Raw genomic sequence first — 25,677 nt, forward strand, 5'->3', positions numbered from 1 at the left:
TTCAGAGTGTTGCAGGATTCTCATAGCTGTTCTAGGAGATTACAAGGAATGGCTCTGCTAGCAGGAAGAAAGGAAGGGAAACTCTTGTTACATCCATAGGTGCCGTGCTGCACTTTTTCTTTACCGTTTTAAAAAGCTTATGGTTGAGAAGCTACTTTGATATACTGTATATATAAGGATATTGTATTAAACAAAGCAAATTTCCTGTTTTATCTTTAAGCTGCTGATCACTGTACCATATCATAAATTGTTTTGTAGAATTTCCCAGTAGCAGAACAGGTTGCAATTTCAAACTGCGTTTTGAGAAAAACGGCTCAGGATGTCAATTTATAGATGCCTAATATTTGCACTCACGCACTTAAGGACTGAACTTCGCTGATGTCTTAATAACTGGCATAATCTAGTAGTACACCAATAGCAATATTGAATATGTGAATAAGTTTTGACTGCTGGAAGATTGCTTAAGCCCCACTAAACTTGTATGTCATGATGTTGATTATGTAACCTCTGATTGGCTGGGTTGCTCCAGTGACTAATCTAGAAAGAAAATACAGAAATTAGAAAATAAACTAAATGAAAACTGCAATATATTAGAGAACCAAGTCAGAAAATAGGAGGAGGGTAAAGTGCACATTTTTGCAATTAAGGGGGAGAGGACAGGGAGGATAATGTCTTTGTCCTGTCTCTGGAAGTATTTCTAAAGAAGTATTTTTAGGTTTTATTTTTAAACCTAAAAATAAAATCCGAAGAATATTTAGTACAATTCTGTCTGTTCTTTGATTTTTTTTACCATTCTGTGTCCACTAGATGTCACTCTTGGCTTTAAAGTCTTTTAAAATCTCTTTAAAATCCACTACCATTCTGTCTATACTTGTATAGATGTATCTAGTTCTTCTATATAGAAGCTGAGCAATTTGGTTGGGATGGGGGGGAGGGGAGAAATCTGAAAAAAAATTATCCTACAAGCTATCTTTGCTGTTCATGTATGCATGCATGTAAAAATGTTTTATGTTTCAGTGGACAATTTTAATCTTGACATAGGCTTTGTCACAATCCTGGTTATTTTTTTGACTGCTGCCAGACTTCTGCTTTTTCTATATTTGTTTCCATTTAAATTTTATTATATATGCAAGGAGATTATATCTTACCATCTTATTAGATAAAGCCAAGGAGAGAACATCTCATGAGTGCTATTACTTTTGCTGCTCTCTACAATTTGCACTGTAACAACAAATTAGTAAGACTAGAGTATTGGATCACTGCACTTGTGAAATAATAATTTATAAACTGTAGCTGTTTATCATACGTCACATTTGGAGGCAGTACCTGGATGATCTTGATTGATCTCCCCAAAAGCTAATCAGTGTTGGATCTGATAAGATCACTAGCTATACTACTGTCAAGAAAACTGCATGGATGTGTCCATGTAATCACAAGGAGTTAAGCTCTCCTTGAGAGTGTCTGATGATCATTTTGTTGTATAGGTTTTCACTTTCTTTATATTTATCTAGCGTGAAGAAAAAGCAAAGAAAATGAAAAATACATATTTTATAAATAACATTGCTCAGTCCAACGGCTGTTACTGAGAAATTCAAAGGTATCAGGAAAATGTGCATAGGATTTCAACCTTTGTTCTAGTTCTCATTCTATACTCTGCATGTATAGTTAAAAGTGAAATATCTTGTATTTTAGTTCTATTTTTTCATGAAGGAAGGGAGAATTCAGTTCAATAAAAAATGGTAACACTCTAAAATATAATAAGCCTGAATGAGTCCCAGATTTTATCATTGTTTCTCTTTTCTCATCTTCTGATACAGCACAGGAAAATTCAAAACTTCTGCTTCTATTTTAGATTACATTTTAGTCTGTTACCCAAATTGTGAGCTATAGTTAATCTTAACCATGGCTATTAGAAACAAGCCAGCCCCGTAAATTATGATTAAAATCTGTTCATTAAGCATAATTCAGATTATTAATTATTTTTTGTGCTTCGGTGACATGGCAAACTGGTTGATCTGTAATATAACCTAAGTTTCCTAGAACTTCCTTGGTAGAACTTGAGGTGAGGCATAAACCCTAAATCTGCTAAAGCTTATTCTGAAATTAAGAAGTTGTTCAGTGTTATGTCTGATCAAGATCAGTATGATTATATATTTTGAGCTACATTACTTGGTTGTTTGATGATTTTCTGTTTGCTGATTAGCTGGATTAACTTCTGTTGTTAAGTACAACAAAGCTTCTTTGTATTTTTCCATGTACTCTTGCCCAGTTCATAGGGGTTAATAAAAATCCTTGGTGATACCTTGACTTTTATTTCTCTTTGTAACAGATACCTTATGAAACAAATGTTAGTTGAGGTATTTCAACTTCATTCTCAAATATTAGAGATCTTATCCTGGAAGAAATAATAATTTTGAATTCAGGCTGGATGTATTTATTATTTTTTCACTATAAGCTGGAAAGAATGATAAACGAAAAGTTTATATCACAGTACAGAATATAAGCTTTATTCGGAAATAAGCTTTACTGAGTTATATCCAGGAACTAAAGGAACTAAAATACAAGACTTATATCCAGTTAAGCATGCCTACGACTGCAGCCTAAAATTACTTATTTTAGATCAGTGTTTCTAAGATCAGGCTGGCTGGAGAATTCTGGAAGTCCAAACTTCTTAAAGTTCTCCCACATTCTGGGAGTTGAAGTCTGTATATCTTTAAAAGTTGCCAAGGTTGAGAGACACTATTTTAGATAATGGACAAAATTCAGATGACATGACAACCAGTAAGCCTGCTGTTTTCCCTTTCTGAGCAATATGGGTCGGAAATAGCTGTCCATTATTTCTTTCAGTTCAGTGTTACCATCTGTAGGGTATTTCTGGCTAAGCAAGGGGCATCTGCACAGTTTGTGGTAGGTTTATTTTTATTTATGGGAATGCTCTCTGATTAGCTGAATCCAGAAGTACTCCACTGATGAGAAAATAAGCCTAGAATGGATGCAGAAACCAAGGAAAGGTCCCCACTAGCCTTTGGGAGGAGCCTGAGGGCCACAGTGGATGAAATTGTGATGAATTTAGGAAAGAGAAATGGTTTTGGTTTGGGGGGGAGGGTATTTGAGGTGTTTCTTTGTTTTAAAACTATTAAGCCTCTTTTAGGGCTTATACTATCATTCTCATGTATGTACTGCACTTCCGAATGATTGTGAACTACATCACAAATTTTTAGCAATTGCAGGTAAAGGGGACTCTGGGGGCTGGAAACAATTATTGTTTCCTAATCACATTAGTCAGAGAGAAGACACAATGGGTACAAGCAGATGCATTGTTGGTAAGCCATTGTTATCACTTGTTCTGCCATCTGAATGAACATTATGTCTCTACTTCTCATAATTTATTTTGGTGAGATCATCAGTAGAGTAAAATGGAAAGATATTAATAAATGCTGCTTATTTTATTTTAATCTTGACCTAGTTCTGACTTGCAGAGGAAAGCCTGAGTTTGTCTGATAAGGAAACTTAGTAACATGTTGCTTCTTCTAAGGAAGTATCTTTAGTATTCAATTTGTATGTAGTATGTAGTAGCTTGTTAAGAAAGAGATGTTTACTACACAATCAAACAAAACATAGATTTAATACCATGACATGTGAACTAACCTGGAAATGAATCTGTGTAAACCTTTGTTAGAGCATTGTCTGTGCCAATAGAAATCATCCTTCTGTTTCATGGCTGCTAGCAATCTTTCTACATTTTGGCACCAAAAAATATAGAGCTAAAGTAGGTAACCATAATAAATTGTTTTCTTATCATTTTATTCTGTTGTTTGTATCAACAGTGGAAATGTTTATCTGTTTGCTAGGTTTTCATTTTAAATGAAGTAATCAACAAAAATAATCTTGCAACAAGTAACTCACTCATTTTCTTGAGATTCTTCTCTTTGACAGTACAATTATTCCGCAAAAGTATTTAAATAAATTCATTGGAGCTGTTCATACTGATTAAATCCAAGAGCTAGAATATTTAGAATTACTAAACGTGTTTATGAGAGAAATCCCAAACTATATTACAAACTGGTTTTAGAAACTCCATAAAGTTCAAAGTTTATCACCTAAAAAAAGATGCCTAAAACCCAGATGCAAAGCTCTTTAACATATGAAATTAGTAAACTAATGGTGAAATTGTACATCTAATTTTAGGACTTAAAAAGAGAGAAGAAGAAACTCCCACTCTTTTTTACACATAATTAGGGAAGAAGTGTAGAATAGCTTGGAAGATATATAGGAAGAGAGGATGCTGGACAATGTTATACAGCCACTCCTTGTTTAGCAACTACCTTGGTTAGTGACCATTCGCAAATACCATAGTAATATAAAATTCATTTTCTGACCAATAGGTGCATTTAGACCAACTTTCATGCACCTGACAACAAAAGCCTTCAATGTGAAACTGATTAATGTCTGGTCAGTTTCAGGCAGCAGTGCAAGCTGGCCTGAGGGTTCTAATCAACTAATTAAGGTCACAGAGCTGAGCTTGTTAACTTGGGATTAGCACTTTTTAGGGAAGTGTTGCACTGAGGAGAAAAGCAGCCCAGGAAGAGATAGTTTGTTTAAGCAATCTCTCCACCCTATGAGGGGAAAAAATGGGTTGAGCACAGCACACTGTATGGGAGAACTTATCTGAATGAGAAGGCAGTAACCAGTATCTTTGCAGCATCTCTCTCTCTCCCTCTTCCTCTCTCTCTCTCTCACATATTAACTTAGCAATCATTTCGCTTAGCAGCCATTTAGCTTCTGATTTAAGGAATGGATTGCTGTCGCTAAGCGAGGAGAGGTTGTATTCATTTTACAAGCCTCCACTCTACATTTGATGGGGCTTCTTACATATTTTATGTATTTGCGTTGTGTTTATTTATTTGTGTGGTTAACACATTGGACTGGGAGTGGGGAGATCCAGATTCTAATCCTCTCTTAGGTATGAAAGCCAGCTGGATGACTTTGGGCCAGTCACCGTCCGCCCTAGACTGAATAGTTGAAAACGTCCCAGAAGAAAGTAATGACAAACCACTTAAACAATTTTGCCAAGAAAACTACATGGATCTATCCATGAAGTTGCCAGAAGTCAAGGTTGACTTGAAGTCTGAAAAAAAAATCCCAACCTAACATTAAGGACTTGTGGAGGTAATTGTTTTTTTTAAAAATCACTTCCATATTGTTGTAAGCTAATTACATCAATGTGTTCATGGATTCACCAGGATTTGAACTTGACTTTAAGGAAACTTTTTACTGTGTTCTTTTTTCATCCAGCATTCTAGATGAGTACTAATATTTTTATAAAAATTCTTCAAATGTATCAGGACTTAGCATCTGAGACAGTTCAAGTTGGATGGTAAACTTTATTGCAGTCTTTGACCAATGTGTGTACATGTACACATACATACATAAAATTCTACATGCATCATTAAAAATGGCAATTAAAAGACTTTTAAGAGTTAGAGAAGAGAAGAGAAAAGGGAGGGGAGAAGATTTTAAAGGTATCAAAGGAATGCAGTTTGATTGGGTAATATTTGTTGCCTCACTCTTGTAGTAGTGAGGCACAATTTGGCCACATTATGGGTAGTAGTGGTCTTATAATCTGCTAGAAGATAGGAGATGTACCAGGGATCATCTCTCCCTGGGAATTCCTTATAAGGGGATGAATTAATATGTCACACAGGTTCAAATAGACATTACCGTGCAACAGGACATGCTGAACATCCTCTATCCCAAGGGGTCACAGGGACAAAGTCATTCATGGAAGGGAATCTTTTGGTATTTAATTACTAACTGTTGAAGTATGTTGAATCTAGCTAGAGCAAATGCTCTGCAATGTCTATTTTTTATTCAGGATTGGCAATAATCAGCTGGCTTGATGGTAAAAGACAGTCTCCAAGACTTATGTAGCCTTGGTGCTAAACTGAAATCATGTTACCATCCTGTATCAAGGATCCTCTCCTTCAGTAAACTTTTGCTTGGTCATATCCCCTCCTTTGTATTGCCTCATTAGAGAAGCCATAGGCTGCCAGTTTTTTTGCAATGGATGGATTGGAAGTTATCCCTGCTAACCAGGAATGTCAGGACTGTTAGATTAAATAGTAATTTTAGCCAGTAATTAAAGATAACAATCCAGATCCTGGCTTCTATCCTTGTAATTCCTAGTTCTAGTCTTATAGCTGCATTAGATACACATCTGGGGTATGTTCGATCTCAAAACTCTTGGACTGTACCCTTTCAGCTGCAGTTAGCATAAGGCCCCAGTTTAATCCCATGTAATAATTGTGCCATAACTTTTGCCTCAAATAATTTTAGGGCAGCCAGAATGTAGTGTTCACCTTTAGAGGAATAAAATGACAGTATGGCTATAGCACTCCTCTGGGCAACCTGTGATATATGAACCAAGTGTGAGTCTCTGCATCCCAAGGAATGAAAGATGATTCCAAGTAGTTAAAGCATTTAACTTGCCATTAATAATGAATAGTATTTTGTTAAAGGTCAGAATTTTTTTTTTTTGGTAATTTATCATCAATTTGTCGTTTCTACAATATTGAGCAGAGGATATAAGGGCTCTTCACATCCCTACCAGAGACAGTGACAGAATAACCATGTCATCACCATACAGGAAAACTGAAAGGTGTCTGCCAGCTAGTTTTGGCAGGTGAAGATTGTCTTTACTGATGTGTTGTGTGACTGAGTTTATGTAAACATTTAAAAATAATGGAGCGAGGATACAACCTTGCTTTATTCTTTGTGCTGCTATAATTGAGTTAGTTAGCTGCCCTTGGGAACCACATCTTACTCTCAGGTTGATGTTACTGTAGAGTTTATATATTAATAAAAGTAATTGTTTGTCTGTGTTGGTAGACAGCAGTTTCTTCCACAGTAGTCCTCTTGATATGGAATCAAATGAAGTTTTGAGATGTACAAAATCTGCATAAAGAGAACCTTTGAACCCATAGGTATATTTCTTCACTAGGTGTTGTAATATTATTGCTTTGTCTATAGTAGGTCTTCCTGTCCTAAAATCAGCCTGTTCTTCATCTAGGATATTGTTACCTTCAGTCAAATCATCAAACTTCTCAAACAGGTGTTTAGCATAGATTTGCTAATTATATCCAAAAGATTGATTGAACGGTAGTTGGCTGGATTTTTCTTCTCTTTTGTCATTTTTTATAGATTGGAACTATGATGGCTATCCCCAATCTTCTGAGATGTGAGTGAATGCCATCATATCCCAGTAATGTACGTTTTCAGTTAAGTATGGCGTTCTCTGTCAGAAAGAATGTAACATTTCATGACAAAAGGATTTTGAATTTGCACAAGAGGTTCCTGAAAGATTGTATTAATGACCTATAAGCAATACCCATAAAGAGTGACACAAATTCGGAGTAGTAAATAGCTGGAACTTGCATTTAGAGTTATTAATAACATCTTAGTGGATAGCTTGTATTGCCCTACCTGGAAAGGGAACTGCACTTTATAGTAGGCTCTAACTAGGCTCAACCAAACAATCTGCTGAGCTATTGGGCAGAATGACCAATAGGTCACTGGACTCATTGACCCTGTCACTATATAACAAACATGCCAAACAAGTTTTCCCTGCCAACAAAATTGCAAGTTAAAAAGCTCGATAAGAAACTAGAACATCCTCTAAGAACCCTGGAATTCAGTCACAGAGAGGTTAGGAGATCATGTACTGAATGTGCACATACTAAATGTTTGAATGAGCTTTTGCTCTTTTCATAAACATGAATGCTTTAGTAAAACATTTAGTGAAAACATTTGCTAAGAAGTTTCCTTTTGTCTTGGAACAGTATTTTTAAGAAGTTGACTAATATACTCCTGTTTCAGTTTGCATTCTTTTTTTTCCTCTTACAATTGTACTACTTTTCTGATGAAAATACAAGAAAGTTTGGCTGGTGATCGCACTCTGTTGTAATGAGGGTGGAGTATGTTTGTTATTCTGTAACGATGTCTGATTTTTGCCAATATGAACAAGCCAATATCTAAAGTAGCACATCTGAGTATCCTAGAATATGTTTTTGTGAAGCCGTCAGTATGCAGTGGAAGAAAGCACCCATCATAAAAAAAAACAGCTTTTTTTATTTAACCTTAGAAAACTATTGACATATCACTATGATTTACCTTTAAAATCTGATTATAATGGCAATTACGTTTTCTTTACGGCTATTAAAAAATAGCATACCATACTTCTTTTTCCAACAGAGAAGAATTCAAAAATCCAATATGTGGTCTATTTAAATCACAAGAAATACCACACGGAAAGAGACTGGGTTGGGTTGGAAAAGAAGGGGGGTCTATCTTTAAATAAATTAAAAATAGCTGTAAAAATAAAAATAAGGCCTGAGAACCGCAAATGTGACATGCTTAGATTCATTATAAGCCAGAGAGAGGTGATTGTTTGTTTTTTTCTTTTGAAAAGCAATGATCTGAATTGCACCTGATATTTAAAACGATCATTTAGTTGACTGGAAAGCTAGCTTTCAGATGGTGACTCAAAAAAAGAGAAAAAGGAAAAAGAAATCAGTCAGTTCCTTAGATTTGTAATGAGGGGGAAATGATGGTATGTTTCACCTAAAGTAAGAGAGACAATATGTAATAAGGGATTTTGTGGTTTTACAGCTCAGTGCATGTGTTTGAAAGCTGTTCTCTCAGCTTCGTGGGTGGCAGGTTATGCTACCATATAATGTATTGTAGTTGGCTCTCCACACTTGTCAGGGTTAGCGTTCAACCATTCGGAAAATTTTCCCATTGTTCTAGCATGTGAACCAAGACTAGTGTTGAATTCCCAATAACTTGACAGAAAGGGGGAGGGGAAATAGCTTAATCACGGTTCAAACTTTCTAATTTCTTATTAACATAATGTATTTTACATAATTCAGATCCTTGATATGGGAGCACAACTTATTTACAGTTATTTAAGAACAACCTATTCTACAGTGTTAAGATAGATTTTACTGCACTGTCCTCTGGCTTCCTTCAGCACTGGCTCTCCGTTTCCATCTTAAACATGTTTGCTTTAGATGGACCATAGCTTTTGGCAGCTTTTGCATTTTTAGCAAATAATGCTGTTTCTAGCAGACTAGCAAGCAAAAAAAAAAACTTTGTGTGAGGTCCTTGTAAACTGAACCTTGGGAACGCTATGTTTCTGTATTTTCTCCTTTGTGCTTCTTCCTTATTCGTGTCATGGTTATAAATTATATAGTTTGAAATGAAGAATTAAGAACATTCTAGCTTGTGACTCTCTGAAAAGAAAAAATAGATAGGGTGCAGCTTTCTCTCTTTATGTGCTTGGCTTTATTTTCTTTTTACCTGTTGTTTTCAAGGCTGGCATGCAATGAAATAAGCAGTTATGGCATTGAAGCTCCATTGTGCCAGGGCTTAATCCAATAAAAACAGAAGTACCGCCTGCTGAGCTGTATGCAGTATGCTTGTGTGAACATCAGTGTCTGCTGTTCGCACACCATTTTTTTCCCCTTAAGAGTTCTCTTTGGAATATTGGAGAAAATGCTCAAGTCTTTTGGCTCTTGTATTTTAAAGTTTGTAGTGAATATTGTTAAATTTGCTTTGCTAAGCACATTATAGCTATTTCACAGATGGTCATTACCACATGAAAAAAAGAACAAAATCAATGGAGGTGAGAGGATTGGATAAATATCTTTTTTTCTGCTTTCTCAGAAAAAAACATATGCTCTTCTAACCTGTTTTGTTTTCTTCTGGCTTGAAAGGATAAAAACTGAAGGAATGTGCATGTATATATGTGTGTGATAGTTGGGGAAGAGATAATTTAAATACTGGCATATGATTATTGAAGATGTTAAACTTGGTTTTCATTTTAGATGAAGTATACCTTAGCTTTTATTTTTTTTAAAAAAGTGATTGCACCAGGCACTTTTGATACTGGCCTTAAAAAGAGCTGTCTGACAATGTTTAGATCAGTTATATTTTGTATTTAGTTAAAAAAAGTGTTCATCAGTTCCCAAGATATAGAAAAAATCATTTTAAAATGCTACTGTTGATAACTTTTTAAATGACAAAATATGTTATTTCCCTTATTTTTCAGTTAGTTAAAAACAGTGTTTTCTACTCTTTTGCTAGGTGACTTCCATAAAGCAAAAATATATTGCTGGTTATAGCTTACAGGTCAGATTAATCATAAATGGAATAAGTTGTTTTGTGGGTAGTCAAGAATAGAAAACATGCAAACAATTAAAATTTATTGTTACATACTACTACTTTGAATGTAGGATATCCTCTTCAGTTTTTAAACATGGCTTCCTCTGATACAGTTTCTGCTGATACTTTGTCACTGAGATAATGATCTGGCATTGACATAACACTACCCTCTCAGATTGCTCAAAATCCAGGATCCAAAACAAGACCAAGACCTTTAAAAACAATTGTTAGAGAGAACATTTTCATGTGAATCCAGTGCTCTATATAAAATGCTTGTTTTACCTTATATGTAAATTTTAGCAGATGAGGAGGTGAGAAATAATGTTCTCTTTGGCTACCGTATTTATGAAATAAGAATTTCAAGCTATTTTGTAACCTTTTTTTCTTTTTCTCAAAACAGGAGAGCAGGTTGTGTAAAATTGAAATGCAATTGGAAAAACAATCTCTAAACAGAAAAAAATGGCTCTCCTAACCCCCTCCCCAATTTAAAGTACCAGCTGTGCCACCTGAAACCTGTATTACTGTTTTGTAGGTTACTGATGGCCCTCCACTGAGGAATTCTTACCATTGTATATTGCTGCAAAACTCCTGTGACTGGTACTTTTACTCCCTGAAGGCGAAATATTCATTGAACTTAGCATTTGCACATGGTTTTTCTGGTTAGAGCTCTCCTTCTCACCTATATAAGTGATATGTTCAGTCTTTAAAAATAAACCTTTTTTTTTTTTTACATCTGTTCACTTGTACAGAAAAGTGGCAAGGGGAATCAGTAGAAAGAATATGCAGTGGGATAGAACCACCCTTTTTTATTTCCCCCTAATCCAATATTTAGGTTAATAAAAATAGCATGTTATCTTCAAAGATTTATTTGATTATATCATTTCAGCTTTCTTCCTTGATCCATTTAAATAAATATATTGGGAATTGAAGGTGGTGGTGGTGACGAATTTTGCAGTTTTCTTCATATGTGTCTCATCTTTGTTATAGATCCAAAAGATGTAACTGGTACTTCAGGGCCATATTTTGTTTTGCTTATATTTATATTGATGTGGAAGCTTGTATTATGCAAAAACTACAAATGAAGTAGGATGTTGTTGTATTAGTATAATAAAGTAAGATATTCTCACCTGCTGAAATTTGAATATACTTCTGTTCAATTGTACGGATGCAAAAATGCTTTAACACCATTGCTTAGTTTATTATTTTTTACTTGTTCATTTATTCATATTCAGGAAATCTGTCTAGACATAGCAAACAATTCTGGAAGTAAATTATGAACTTTAATTTGCACATTCGTAGTCCTTTTCCATTATATATGATAAAAAACAGGACAAACTGAATAAGCAAAGACTGGAAGTAGAAGGAAAGTATTTTCCATGAGTCTTTTCAAGCCACAGTGCTGAAAAATAGTGTACACTATAATACTAGGAAATAACTAATTATTTGTTCTCTAAAGTTTAGAAGAATTTTTAGTCCTGTGTATCCAGTGGAACTTTTGTGCCAGAATCCTCATACAGAGGGAGTCTCCTAGTCTCAGCTACAGCCTGCTGCATATCCCCAAATTTCTTCTGAGGTTTTGGGGGTCCTCAGAGAAAACCTGGAAATAGGGATAGATGCCTTAATGAAGAATTGAGGGAAATGGATTCCTGGCAGTTTGCAGTAAAATACATTATTTCAAAGGCATTGCAGTTTTATGCCAAGTTCTTACACTGATGTAATCACAGTGACATTGGACACATTTTGTGTTTATATGTGACTTGTGCAAAACAAATAGGACAGATCTAGTTTGGAGTACTATCAGTTAACCAAATACAAGAGAGAGGGGGGATGGGGGTTGAGGAATAAAACAGTCAGTGTTGGAATGTTTGTCTCTTTTCTGACATTGGTAGGAAATCAGATAGGCCCCTGTATCTTTTCATTTGTGTGCTGAAGAGAAATTTTTGTGGAGTCCTTGGTGTTCTCTGAGCCTTGTTGTTTTCTTGCAGACGTTTCCTTGCCAGACTAGGCAACATCTTCAGTGCAAAGAGGGAGTGGGACTTGCTCTCAGTTTATACACAGTGGCTTGCCCTGCTTGTGTTGGTAGGGGTGTTGTTCTCTCCTTGGGAGTTCTTTGATTGGGCTGTTGTTTACTGCTTGGTTGATTGCCTGAGTTAATAGTTCCTTGATTAGGGTGTATTGTGCTGTTTGCTGGTTCATCTGGTGTTAATCCTAGTGTTGATTTTTGCCTATCTGGGTGTTGATTGCTGGCAAGGGAGTGTACTGGTCTTTTGGCTTTTCTGTTGTCTCTTTTGAATGGTATGTAAATGTTGTTTACCTCTATGTGTCTGTTGATGGCTGCTTTGTCTGAGTGCCAGGCTTCCAGGAATTCTCTGGCGTTTTTGGATTTGGCCTGGTTTAGGATACTCACAGTTTCCCAGTTGAAACTATGGTTGAGTCTGTCCATGTGTTGTGAGATTAAGGAGTTCTCATTGTGTCTTCTGACTGCTAGTTGGTGTTTGTGGATGCATTCTGCTAGTCTTCTGCCCGTCTGTCCTATGTAGTGGCTGTTACAGTCTTTGCACTGTATGTTGTAAATAACTCCTGTTTTTTCTTCTTGGGCTATTGGGTCTTTTGGGTTGCTTAATATGTTTTGAAGAGTTTTAGTTGGTTTATGTGCTACAGTGCTACGGTGATTCCATGTGGTTGTAACAGTCTGTTGGTGGAAAATTTTGGTGGATTTATATTTCCTTATCCCTCTAGAACAGTGTTTCTCAACCTCAACAACTTTAAGGTATGTGGACTTCAACAGGCTGGCTGAGGAATTCTGGGAGTTGGTCTACATACCTTAAAGTTGTTGAGATTGAGAAACACTGCTCTAGAGTAATGCATATCTAACAAGCTCTTTTTCATATTCAAGTAGGCCTACTTTAATCTGGTATCTCTCTTTAATTTTTCTGGGTTTTGTTTGAAAAAGTTAGCCCTAATCTCAAATCATAGTGACCCCATTGTGTCATCCACTTTAGGTCAGAGTGCAGTCTACTAGCTTCATTCCAATAATTAAAGACTAATGTTCCGGGGAAGCTGCAACTTACCAAATATGCTTGTTTAGAAAATTCTTTTGTTTGTCTGAACAATTTGTCTGTAGATCTTGGCTGAAAGAGCATAAAACCAATGAACTGGACATGTTGTCATTCTTAAAACAATCCAATATGACAATCATTTAGAGAGATGCATCATCTGCAAAATAAATATATTAAATCATTGTATGAGGTATTGTCTAAAATTTAGCCAGTAGTTTTTTGAGTATACTTCCACTTTCTGGGTGTATGTTGATCTTGTTCTAAACTCTTGCATTCAGCACTACATGCTTATATTTTACTTTCCAAAGTCCATCTAAATTGGACTGCATAATCATATACCAGCGTCGAAGAAAAGGCTTCAGCAATAACTTTGAAACCCCTAAATGTACCTTGAATTATTTTATATAGCATATATCTGAATTACACTGCATACTGTAAATAATCCCAGATTAAGTTTACTTATATTGTTACATATAATAAATATGCATATTTCCATGTATATTTGAGCATGAAAGTGATTTGGAATAGATGAACAGGAATTTTTAACTTTTAATAGTAGTACAACTCACTAACAACTAAATAACCACCCCCCACACATAGAACTACAAGTAAATAACCAGCACCCCAAAACACACACACATAGACACATATTAAATTATACTGCTGGAATGAAGAAAGTTGGATGAAATCAGAAGTGAGGTAAAATAATTGTGAATTCACTTAGGTTTGAGTGTTCAAAATAGTTTTCTGGGATTATCATTCTTTAATTTTAAGAATATGTTCTTTGAATCAGACACGTGTTTGTATACCTCATTGCAAAAGGAAAGAAAAGAACAGGAAATTCCAAAAGCTTGAAGTTCATCCCTTACCCCAACCCCAATTTGGCATCTGTATCCTCTGATCTAATATGACTGTTAGGACTATAAATCCTGTTTTCATTTCTGTGTATAAGTCATATTTAATATGAAAATGTATAACGATCTCCCAGAACCTGGTATGTGAAGGAGAATTTTGGTGGTAACAGTAGCAGACTGCATATGTGGGAATCATTCTGTGCGCTGATGAAATAATAAAACATGGAAATTAAGATTTCACAATTACTTACTTTATATAGTTTCTCTACAATTCTTCCTTCTTAATAATAAATAATTGCAAATAAGTACTTCATTAAAATAAATTTGGGTGCTGTGATGAATTATGAGTTGGTTTAATCAAAGATATACTGTACGGATTGAAGAGGTTTGAAGGTCATGGTCTTTCTTAAGAAAAATAATACAGGAAGAATTGCTGGCAACTTTCAAATTGGAAATTGTTAAAATCAAATAGGTGTTAAAATTCTATTTGTTATATATTCTTATGAAAGTTATACATGGGAACCATATGGATATTCTAAAAAATAAATGCTTATAGTCTCGTATTGAAAATGTATCATAAATATGCTAGAATGCTGTTTGTTCTACTGTGTGCACTGCCATTTTATATACAGTAGTTAAAGAATATTTATTATATTGCTAGTCCTATAAAAAGCAGATAAAAGACAGGGTATGTGCAAATCAGAATGCATTTGATTGGGAGACTTCTGGGGAAGAAATGGTGAACTGAAGATGGCTCCGTTAAAAGTAGAGCCAACAACTGCAGCAGAATGAAGAGCCAGCGAGTAGACAAGTTCTTTGTAATTCCTCTCCAGACAAGGAGAGGACTTCAGATTGCCCACAAGTGCTCCTTATAATTGCTCCTCACGAGGAGACCGCAAGACATATTGCTCTGGTTGATGAGGGAATAGCTATCTTGCTCAACCCATAGTCAGTGTCTTTAAGGACACTGGGTTCACATGCTTCCTTTTCTAAGCACTTTGGGAAATTGCTTGTTAACTGGTTTTCATCTATTAGGAACCTTTAGATCAACAAGTTTTACAGCACTGGCTGAGTTTCCTTCAATCCTCAGAGAAAGAATAAACAGCAAAAGGGCGATTAAAACTTTGATTTAGAAAGTTACAAATGGACTGAGGGTGCAGATAAATTTGAAATAAGATTTTGGAATTAATTATAAGAATCCTTTCCACGGGAAAATACTTTTGTTTTGAATTCTTTAAAAAAACATGATAGAATGGAACTTTGAAGGTTGGTCACTAGAGGGAACTAGAAGAAACTAAAGATTACAATTAAAGAAGAAAAAATTAACTTACTAATACAGAATGGAGCAAAATTTTATTTATCAAATGTTGCCACCACCCATCTCCCCCCAAAGGGGGGACTCTATGCGGTTTACAACCAGGATAAAACATTAAAATACCATAAAAACTATAAATACAAATATAATATTAAAATAAATACAGTATAAAATTCTGATGATGATGCTAGTTGGAAAATCGCTCACATATGTCTAAGAGGCCATTTAGGGCGCTAACCATCTCTAGGAATGGTTACTCTCCCTCCCACCCCAAGCGAGGTGGCAAAACCAGGTTTTTAGTTTACGAAAAGCCACAAGAGATGGAATCTGCCTTATCTCTGGGGGAAGAATGTTCCAAAGGGCAGGATCCACTGCAGAGAAGGCTCGCTTCTTGGACCCCGCCAGATGGAACTCTCTTACAGACGGGGTCTGTAACATGCCCTCTCTGCATGATCGGGTGGGACGGGTGGATGTAATGGGGATGAGGTGGTCCCTCAGGTACCCTGGTCCCATGCCATGTAGGGCTTTAAAAGTAATAACACCTTGAATTGCACCTGGAAGCAAACTGGCACCCAGTGCAGCTTGCGAAGCAGTGGTGTAATAAGTGCCAATCTAGGGGCACCAATAATTGCTTGCACGGCCACATTTTGGACCAGCTGTAGCTTCTGGATACTCTTCAAGGGTAGCCTCATATAGAGTGCTTTACAGTCTATATGCTAGATGACCAGGGCATGAGTGACTGTGCGAAGGGCGTCCCAGTCCAGGAAAGGGCGTAACTGGCACACTACATGAAGTTGTGCAAAGGCTCTCCTGGCTATGGCTGCCACCTGCTCTGCTGGCAGGAGTCGTGAGTCCAGTAAGACCCCCAAGTTCTGCACCGGGTCTATCTGGGTCAGTGCAATCCCATCCAGAACCAAAGATGTTAAATTCCAGGATACCGAGGAGCCTCCCACCCGCAGCCACTCTGTCTTACCCTGGTACAGCTGAAGCCTGTTATTCCCCATCCAGGCCCCCACAGCCTCCAGGCACCTGGAAAGGATGGTCACAGCATCACTTACTTCATCTGGGATGGAGATGTATAATTGTGTATCATCTGCATACTGATGATACCTCGTCCCGTGAGGATGGATGATCTCACCCAGTGGTTTCATGTAGATGTTAAAAAGGAGCAGAAAGAGTACCGAGCCCTGCGGCACCCCACAAAGGAGAGGCCGAGTGTCAGACCTCTCACTCCCTATCATCACCGATTGGGACCAGCCCTGGAGGAAGGAGGTGAACCAGTGCAAGGCTACGCCGCCCACCCCCAACTCCCTGAGCCGTCCCAAAAGGATATCATGGTTGATGGTATCGAAAGCCACTGAGAGGTCAAGAAGAATGAGGATGGACGTACTGCCTCCATCCCGCTCCCGCCAGAGATCATTCCTAAGTGCAACCAATGCCGTTTCTGTCCCATATCTGGGCCTGAAACCTGACTGAAAGGGGTCTAGATAGTCCGTTTCATCTAGAAGCCTCTGGAGCTGCAGCACCACCACCTTTTCAACCACCTTCCCCAAAAAGGGGAGGTGGGAGATTGGACAAAAATTGTCCAAAACAGTAGGGTCCAGCGATGGCTTTTTGAGGAGGGGGTGCACCAGAGCCTCCTTGAAGGCTGTCAGAAACACCCCCTCTCTCAAGGATGCATTAACCATCTCCTGGACCCAACCACATGTCACCTCTCTGGCAGCTTTCACTAGCCAGGGGGGACATGGATCTAGCTGACAGGTGGTGGCATTTATAGCCCAGAGGGTCCTGTCCACTTCCTCGGGCCCAACAGGATCAAACTGCTCCCAGATAACAGGGTAAGCCCGTTCTCTCAGCATCTCCCCAGACTCTGCCTCATGCTTGGAGTCCAACTTAGAGCGGATCCAAGTGATTTTATCCTGCAAATGTTTAGAAAACTCCTCAGCATGGCCCTGAAGATAGGCCACGGAACCCCCCTTCCCCAGGAGGGATTGTGTGACCTTAAACAGGATTGCTGGGCAGCATTCTGTGGATTCAATAAGAGTGGAGAAATACTGACGTTTCACCACTCTTACCACCACAAGGTAGGCCTTAATAGCGGCTCTAGCTTGTGTTCGGTTGGGTTTGGTCTTTGTCTTCCTCCAGCGGCACTCTAGGCATCTCTTAATCCTCTTCAGAACCCTCAGCTCCTCCGTAAACCACGGGGAATGTCAGGTATGATGGGACAAGAGAGGCTGCACAGGCGCGATCCTGTCCAAGGCCCCGGCTACTTCCCTATTCCAGGCAGCAGCCAGGGCTTCTGCTGGACTGTGCAGCAGATCCTCAGGTATGACCACCAGCTCCCTCTGAAACCCTACCGGTTCCATCAGTCACTGGGGGCAGACCAGTTGAATGGGTCCTGCCTCCCTGTGGAGGGGGGCAGCATAGGAGAATCTCAGGGCTACCAGGGCGTGATCTGACCATGACAATGGGGATAGCTGTAACTCTCCCCTCAGATCACATTGCCACTGGTCTGACAAGAAAAATAAGTCCAGGGTGAGGCCACTGTCTCGAGTCAGGTCCCAAATAATCTGGGTCATTGTTCAAAAATATCCTTCAATATGTCCAATGTTAAAAATATTTTAACATTGGACATATTGAAGGATATTTTCAAAAAATGGACCCAGAAGTTAATTTTAAGAGTGTCTGCCTCTACAGATAGACTGTATTTAAAAGATGTTATGGAATAGGAACAAGTTTTACTGGACAAGACTGAGACTGATATGAAAGTGGATTTAAAAATGACAAACTACAAGAATGATATGGACACTGGACATACAAAAGAAACCGGCTGATGTCTTAATAATTAAAAGGGATCTACAAACAACAAACCAAGAGAGAGACCTGGATAATCTTCCTATATTGGATTTACAAGAGAGGCTTGTTAAAGCTTTGAAGAATTTTGTGAGAAGGGACAAAGAAAAAATTAAGAGAAATCAAGTTTTAAGACATTTGAAGGGACTAAAGATCAAGATTGTTAAAAGTAAAAGGAAGGAATATTAAGTTGGTTTATTTGATGAGGGTTAAAATAGGTATGTTGTTATCTCTGATAACCCTTAATGGACTTTTGCTGACCAGGATTGTAATGACGAGGTTTTTAAGGATTTGTTTATAGATAAGAGATGGGATATGGGAAGAAGAGGTCATCTCTTTTATTTTAAGAGGTCATAAGTTACTAAAATTGTTTATACTTGTTGGGTTGAAGGGGGAAGTCATTTCTTTATATATTTTTCTTTTTTTTACTATATTCTTAGTTTTTATTTCTTTTCTATTTTTTTCTCTTTTCCTTTTTTTTCTGCACCTTCTATTTGTTATTTTTTTTAGTTTGCATTACAGGTAGTCCTCAACTTAACAACCATTTGTTCAGCAATGTTCAGAATTATGATGGCGCTTAGAAAAGTGACTTACGACCAGTCCTCAAAGTTACAGCCATTGCAGCGTCCCACAGTCACATGATCAAATTTTAGGTGTGTGGCAGCCCACCAACACTTATGACCCCAGGGGCAATTCAACTCCCCCTGCCTATCTCCACCCATCTCTGCCCTTTTGGCCGCCCTGCACCCTGCCCTGCAGAACAGCAAGCAGCCCCAGGAAGCCACAGCTGCCAGTCCCAGCTGCAGCCGCCCTCCCCACCCTGTGCTCCAGGACCCCTGCTGCCCTGCACTCCACCATCCCAGCTCATCTTGCCATTTTCTTGCTCCTGCTGCTGACGAGATGTGCCTAGCCTGGCCCTTCATGCCCAGAAGCCTTTGCACAAAGCCAGCAAAAGCAAGCCCCTTTGGAAGTGGTTTCTTCAGCGACCGATTCCTACACGTGGCTCCCTGAGCCAACCCCGACCCTTTCCCATTGGGTTAAATTACTTCCTGCCTTCAGGAAGCAGTTTCACCCAGTGGGAGAAGGCTGGGGGTTGCCTCAGGGAGCCACGTGTAGGAATTGGTCACCGGAGAAACCACTTGCAAAGGGGCTTGCTTTTGCCAGCTTGCTTTTGCCAGCTTCTCACAAAAGGGCTTCCTGGTGTGAGGGCCCAGGCCGGGCACGCCTCGTCAGTGGGAGCAAGAAGACAGCAAGGTCAGCTGGGGCGGTGGAGCACAGGGTGGCAGGGGTATTGGAGTGCAGGGTGGCGAGGGTGGCTGGGACTGGACTGGGGTGGCTGCAGCTTCCTGGGTCATGGCAAGCAGCCCCAGAACTGTGCAGTTCTGGGACTGCTTGCTGCCCCACAAGGCAGGGTGCAGAGTGGCCAAAAGGGCAGAGATGGGGGGAGATAGGCAGGTGGGGGAGTTGAAGACAGTCCCTTACCTTACTGAGGCTTGGGGCTGGGAGGGAGCAAGCCCAGAATGGCTTGGATTGGGCAGGTCCTTGGCTAATGACCAGCGAAATTCTCTTAACGACAGCAAGGGGAATTGCTGGGATTGCCGTTGCTAAGTGTTGTGGTCACATGATGTCTCGCTTTTCACATCAGTTAGTGATGGAAATTCTGGTGCCAATTGTGGTCGTAAGTCGAGGAGTACCTGTAGTTTTTTATCATTGTAGTTTTAATTTTTAATAAAATTACTGTTTAAAAAAATGCAAAAAAAACCCCTCCCCTTTTTTTGATGATATATGTATTTGTGATTCATAATTATTACTGTGAATAATATCCAGATTACATCTTTTTTCTTGTTTATAAACCTAATGGGGGTCAGCCTTCAATTAGAACTCTTTGGACGCTAGGGGGGCTAAAAGTCTATATCCCTTACAGTATATGCAGAAGCTGATGATGATAGAATAATTTTCAGTTAGGCTACTTCTGATTTTTATATTGTCCTATCCATTTAGATTTTCTTTATATAAAGGTATAATAAGTAGTTTATTTATGTTTATTTAAACTATTTTATGTCCTACCTTAAAATAAATATTCTACACAAAGAGATTTTCTATGGCTAAGTCATTGTTTCTCACTGGGCTTCAGTTCCAGCTTATTGATTCAACGTGTAGTTTCTCATTTACTACTGACTGACTATATCATTTACTATTGATTGGCTACCATTGATTATCTTTTAAAAACTTAGCAGATGTTTCTTCTTATGAAATTTGTGAATGATACCAGATATGGGAGGTAGACCAAACAAGAATTGTGCAGTATCTCTCACTGTTATTATCAGTACAATACAATGGCTAAAATCCAAAAGAGACTGTATTATTTATTTATCAAACGTTATCACTGCCCATCTCCCACCAGTCTCTTTATGTTCTCAACTACTGAAGAGCTTAGCTGATAGTCAATTGGTTTAACCATATGTTTTCTTTAAAATTGTTATTAAAATATATAGTCATATTAGGCCTTTATTTGGAGCTGGGTGTATTTTTGTAGACTCTTCAGGAATGTCTGTTTTAGCTTTTTGAGTGAATAGGAAGCTTTTCTGATCTAATGCTCTGAACTAGCCATATCTTGACCATTTACAGGAGGTGGCTGAGGGTGGCCACACAGTCACCTCCTTAGGTGGTCGTTGCTTCACTAGGCCAATGAGCTTGCCTCTTTACAGTGAGTCCTTTGACTGAGCTTACTTCTGTGTTTCTTGTAAAGTTTCTCTTGTGGTATTCTTCCTTTTGACTCACTTGGAATTTCTGAAGTTTCTTTTGGATATGCTTCATTTTCTTGCTGGATTTGGTACATCATTTGCTATTAACTTGTTCTCTTCCTTCCTAAGCAAAGAAATGGCAAGCACCCAAAATCTGCAGCTTTATGTGTTGACAGTTCCAGTTTTGGAATTACATAGCAGCCTGTTTAAGCTGGGTTCTTATGATTCATGGGAGCCTTTGATCAGAAGTTGTGGAATTCAGGATAAGGATTCATTTTCTACAAACGATACCTATGTGCCAACAGAGAAATACAGCAAATACAGGGGAAAAGTTTGATTTTTGCCATGGTGAGGGATATCAGTAGGCAGTGATAATATTACTATTTGGAAAGGCTCTTCACTGTATTGTAGCATACCCTAAAGACATCGTTTTAACAGATCTGGTAAGAGTCTGAATAGCATTGATTCCACTGCATAAATTCTGCTATAAAGAGCAGTGTTGTGAAGAAGTAGAGAAGGAGGCAGATTGAAGATCATGAAGTAAGAGGATGTAGCAGCAGCTGAGAAAAGGGAAGTTGGAAGCAGGGAGCACAAAGAGGAATGTTTGGTGAGCTAAAGGAAAAATACGATATTGGGAGCAATGGCTAAAACATACTGTATTTTACTATTGAGTCTGAAATCTATAATAAATTACTATAATGGTTGAAATAAAGGGACTTAAAACATTTCAAAATGCAAAAGTTAGCCCCAGTGTAAAACTTTGATACCATATCAAGGAACATTTGTTCCAATTAAGAGACAAGTGAGCAGCATTTTCTGGTTGGGGGCCACTGGATGTAATGAGGAACTCCAGTTACATTAATGGTAATTCTAATGATCTATCAGAAAATATCTCTGGATGGTCGGGGGGCTCTCCTGAAGAAGATATAATAGTGCAGAGTGCGGATTGCTGGATGACAAGTATATCACTCAAAATTGGCTGGACCTCTGCCCAATCCATTCTACTGAATATTCATCCATTACCCCACTAGAGATATTATTCAAGAAGTGCAGATGGCTGTGGAGATATGGAGGCAATGAAAAACTTGCCTTCCATTTATTTAATTATAAATTTAAAACAAGTCACATGCATGTTAAGTTTTGTGACAGTTCTCTTGATCTTAATAAAGTATCATCATGGTGTAATATCTGATTTTTAAAAGTCAATCTAAATTAAAAGGAATATTTCCTGTATTTTGTATGCTGTTTCCCAGATGCGCATTGTAATGAATTACATGACACCTCCTTTTATGTAGATTTGAATGTAACTGTGCTTTTAATACTATGTTTTTTAAAACAATCAAACCATTTTTATTACTGATTTTAATTAAGATCTTATTTTTAGATTTATAATTGGAATCAAAGACTCACCTTCCTGTCTCCAGTTAGTATCTGAGTTTTAACACTTTGCTATAGCACGGCTATCCATTTGGATATGCTATGCATTCTAATTGCTATCTCCTAATATAGTTGAATTATGCTGATGATCAATTCCATCTTATAATTGAACAAGAATGAATTACAGTCAATTATCAATTATGAAGTTTGTGAATTTAAATGGTTGCAAGACAGTATTCATAATCCAAATGTGATATTGTGCAACTTATTACTAGTCACGTTTGCATGCAAAGATAAGCCACAATTGTTCAACTTTTTGGTATAATTATGAAATAACGGCACGCTAACAGGTACTACTAACAAATCAACACAGTATTGTCTGCAATTTATTTGTTGCAATGTGCAATTCAGAACCAACAATAGTCAGAAGCTATAAATTCTTGGCTTCTGATGCTGAGAGAAATTAGTCAGAGATCCATATTGCATGTGATGCTAAATTATGAATGGAGTTATCTGGGTTTGTTAGCTTTTTTTGCAAAATCTATTTGCAAGCCATCAAACAGTGTGCACTCTACTGGAAGCGTTTCCATGGAAAGAATTTTGGCTTACCGCTGCATCTGAATGCTCCTGGTATCGCAAAAATAACATGCCATTAAAATGCAACAACTTCAGTTACACAACATGAAGGATTGGAGGGGTTCACCTTTGTGACTTGTAAATTCATTAAGCATATGGAGGAAAGTAGGGGAGTATGTTTACCAAGGGAGGTGTTAGCAAACTGAGAAATAACTTATCAGTATCTGCCAAATTCCTGAAGTACTAGATATTAATTTGTTTGCTCATGCTAAGAAATAATTTGAACCTAATTTTAACTAATTCTTTCTCTCTCTGTCTCCCCCAACATACCCCTCTTTTCCTTTCCAGCAACTTGAATTAGTGGAGCCAAGTGGTTGGATTCATGTTCCCTTAACTGACACTCATAAGAAACCTATTCGCACATTTATGATTCAGATTGCAGTTTTAGCCAATCATCAGAATGGAAGAGATACACATATGCGACAAATTAAGGTTTACACACCAGTTGAAGAAAGTTCTATTGGTAAATTTCCTAGATGTACAACAATTGATTTCATGATGTATCGCTCAGTCAGGTAAAAAGATTTTTGTACTTTAATTATCCTAATGCATTTTAACCTAATTTCAAAATAAAGATTTAAATCCACATGTTTTATTGTCCTGTTTTTTAATTACATCATATAATTTGGCTTCTGTTTATTGCTGTTTACATTATTATTATAATTTCTAAGAAAGAATAAAATTTTCAGATATTTCATTTGATGCATAAGCATGTTCAGTAATTGCACTAGGTTTTCTCAAAATGTATAAAGACTCTTTAAGGTATGTTTACATAAGATTCCAAATGTTCAGAGAAGTGTCACTTTATGAATTCATACAAGGTGCTATGCCATGGTTTGTTAAATAAGTCACAATGGTTACAATTCACAAAACACGCTAAACCCAATAAATTGCATAGTACAGCATGAAAATCCAGCCATTATCTGCTAACTTAAATGTTTCTAATAGCTATTACGATCAATAAGAGTGCCAGTTTGGTGTAATGGTTAAGGCACTAAGCTAGAAATTAGGACACTTCTGAGTTCTAGTCCTGCCTTAGGTGTGAAGCCATCTGGATGACCTTGGGCCACTCATTCTCTCTCAGCCCTAGAAAGAAGGCAATGGCAAACCACTTCTGAAAATCTTGCCAAGAAAACTAGAGGGACTCATTGAGGTAGGCACCAGGAGTCAAGACAAAAAGCACAAAAAAATAAGAAAAATAATGGATATTACAGAAAATACTTATTTCTCATTTAAACTTATTCATTTAGTCTTCTAAAATATGTAAGATTTGATGTTTGGTTCACTGGGTCCCATCAGGAAGGTTGAGCTAGCTGCCATGGACTTAGGCATAATGTTCTTGGAGTTTGACAAGTTGACATGTATTCTACAGACAGCATGTCTTCCCATTTCTCAATAACATACAGGAAAGCTTTATCTCCTAGCCTTAAAATAATGATGCTGTCAACTCCAGAAGGCATAAACAAGTGTGGTGCAGTGCAGTGGAGAAGGTGTTGGATTAGGAGCAGGGAAGCCCAGGTTCTAGTTCACCCTCAATCATGGAAGTTCACTGGGTGACTTTGGGCCAGTCACTCTCTCTCATCCCAACTTATTTCACAGGAGACAAATAAAAGGAAGGAGCAAATTGTAGGCTGACTTGAGCTCCTTTACAGAAGGTGGGATATAAATCTAATGAATAAATAAAGACTAAAAATAAGTATTCTGTATGCAAGTCTGCTACAAAAAGAAAAAGATAGTTATGGCTATGTGACTCAAGGACAAAGAGCAATGACCTTCTTCCCCCTCTCCAGAAAAAAAAATAATTACAAAAAGTTGAGTCTGGGCTGGTCTACTAGATTGTACTGTTGCCACCATTCAGCAGCATGGCTGAGCTTATAGGGTGAAAGGTTGGAGGTAAAAATCACATCCCCCAGAAGCTCCTTGGGTCCACACAACCTGGTTTCACCTCACTTGTTAGAGCTACTTTATAGTTACTACTGCCACCATCTATCTTCTAACTGGCATCTTCTCTTCCTAACTACAGTCTGTGAGAAGGGTCATGCTACCATAGTTTGTACTCCCTTCTGGCAAATAAAGTTAAAAGTGGAAAAAGTATAATGTTTATAATACAACCTTCTAGCACTTGGGAAATAAAGGCATGGGATTAGAGGTTTCAGCCCTTCCTCCCCACTTTGGTCTAGTGGTTAAGGCAACAGGCTAGAAACCAGGAGACCAAGAGTTCTAGTCCTGCCTTAGGCATGCAAGCTGGCTGGGTGACCTTGGGCCAGTCACTCTCAGCCCAACTCACCTCACAGGGTTGTTGTTGTGGGGAAAATAGGAGGGGGAAGGAGTATTAGGTATGTTCACTGCCTTGAGTGATTTATAAAAACAAGGCGGGATAGAAAACAAATAAATATAAATAAATAAATAAATTTCACAAAAGAGAAACAAAATAAAATTTTATTTTAAAACTACATCAAAGATATATAAAGCCTGATTAACAAAAATACATGCCATCTCTTGGCAGACCAGTGATGGTCCAATACAGTTAGAGCTAGAGATGGCTTTCAAACATACATCAACCCCCATGAAATTAATACAGAGAAAAGTAAATCTTTGGAGCGTTTTGCCATCGTCAC

General features: G+C 37.8%; 1 protein-coding gene across 2 annotated transcripts in view; it reads left to right on the forward strand.

Moving 5' to 3' along the window:
• ANAPC10 (anaphase promoting complex subunit 10) overlaps positions 1-23,641 on the forward strand; it is a 34,057-nt gene extending 10,416 nt beyond the window's left edge. For both annotated transcript variants that reach the window (XM_063310295.1, XM_063310294.1), the window contains exon 5: positions 23,348-23,641. In XM_063310295.1, coding sequence (XP_063166365.1) covers positions 23,348-23,578 — 231 coding nt within the window. In that variant the 3' untranslated portion in view covers positions 23,579-23,641. The remainder of the gene's footprint in view (positions 1-23,347) is intronic.
• The last annotated feature ends 2,036 nt before the right edge of the window (positions 23,642-25,677 follow it).

This window comes from Candoia aspera, chromosome 8 (genome assembly GCF_035149785.1).
Source record: "Candoia aspera isolate rCanAsp1 chromosome 8, rCanAsp1.hap2, whole genome shotgun sequence".
Classification (NCBI taxonomy): Eukaryota; Metazoa; Chordata; class Lepidosauria; order Squamata; family Boidae; genus Candoia; species Candoia aspera.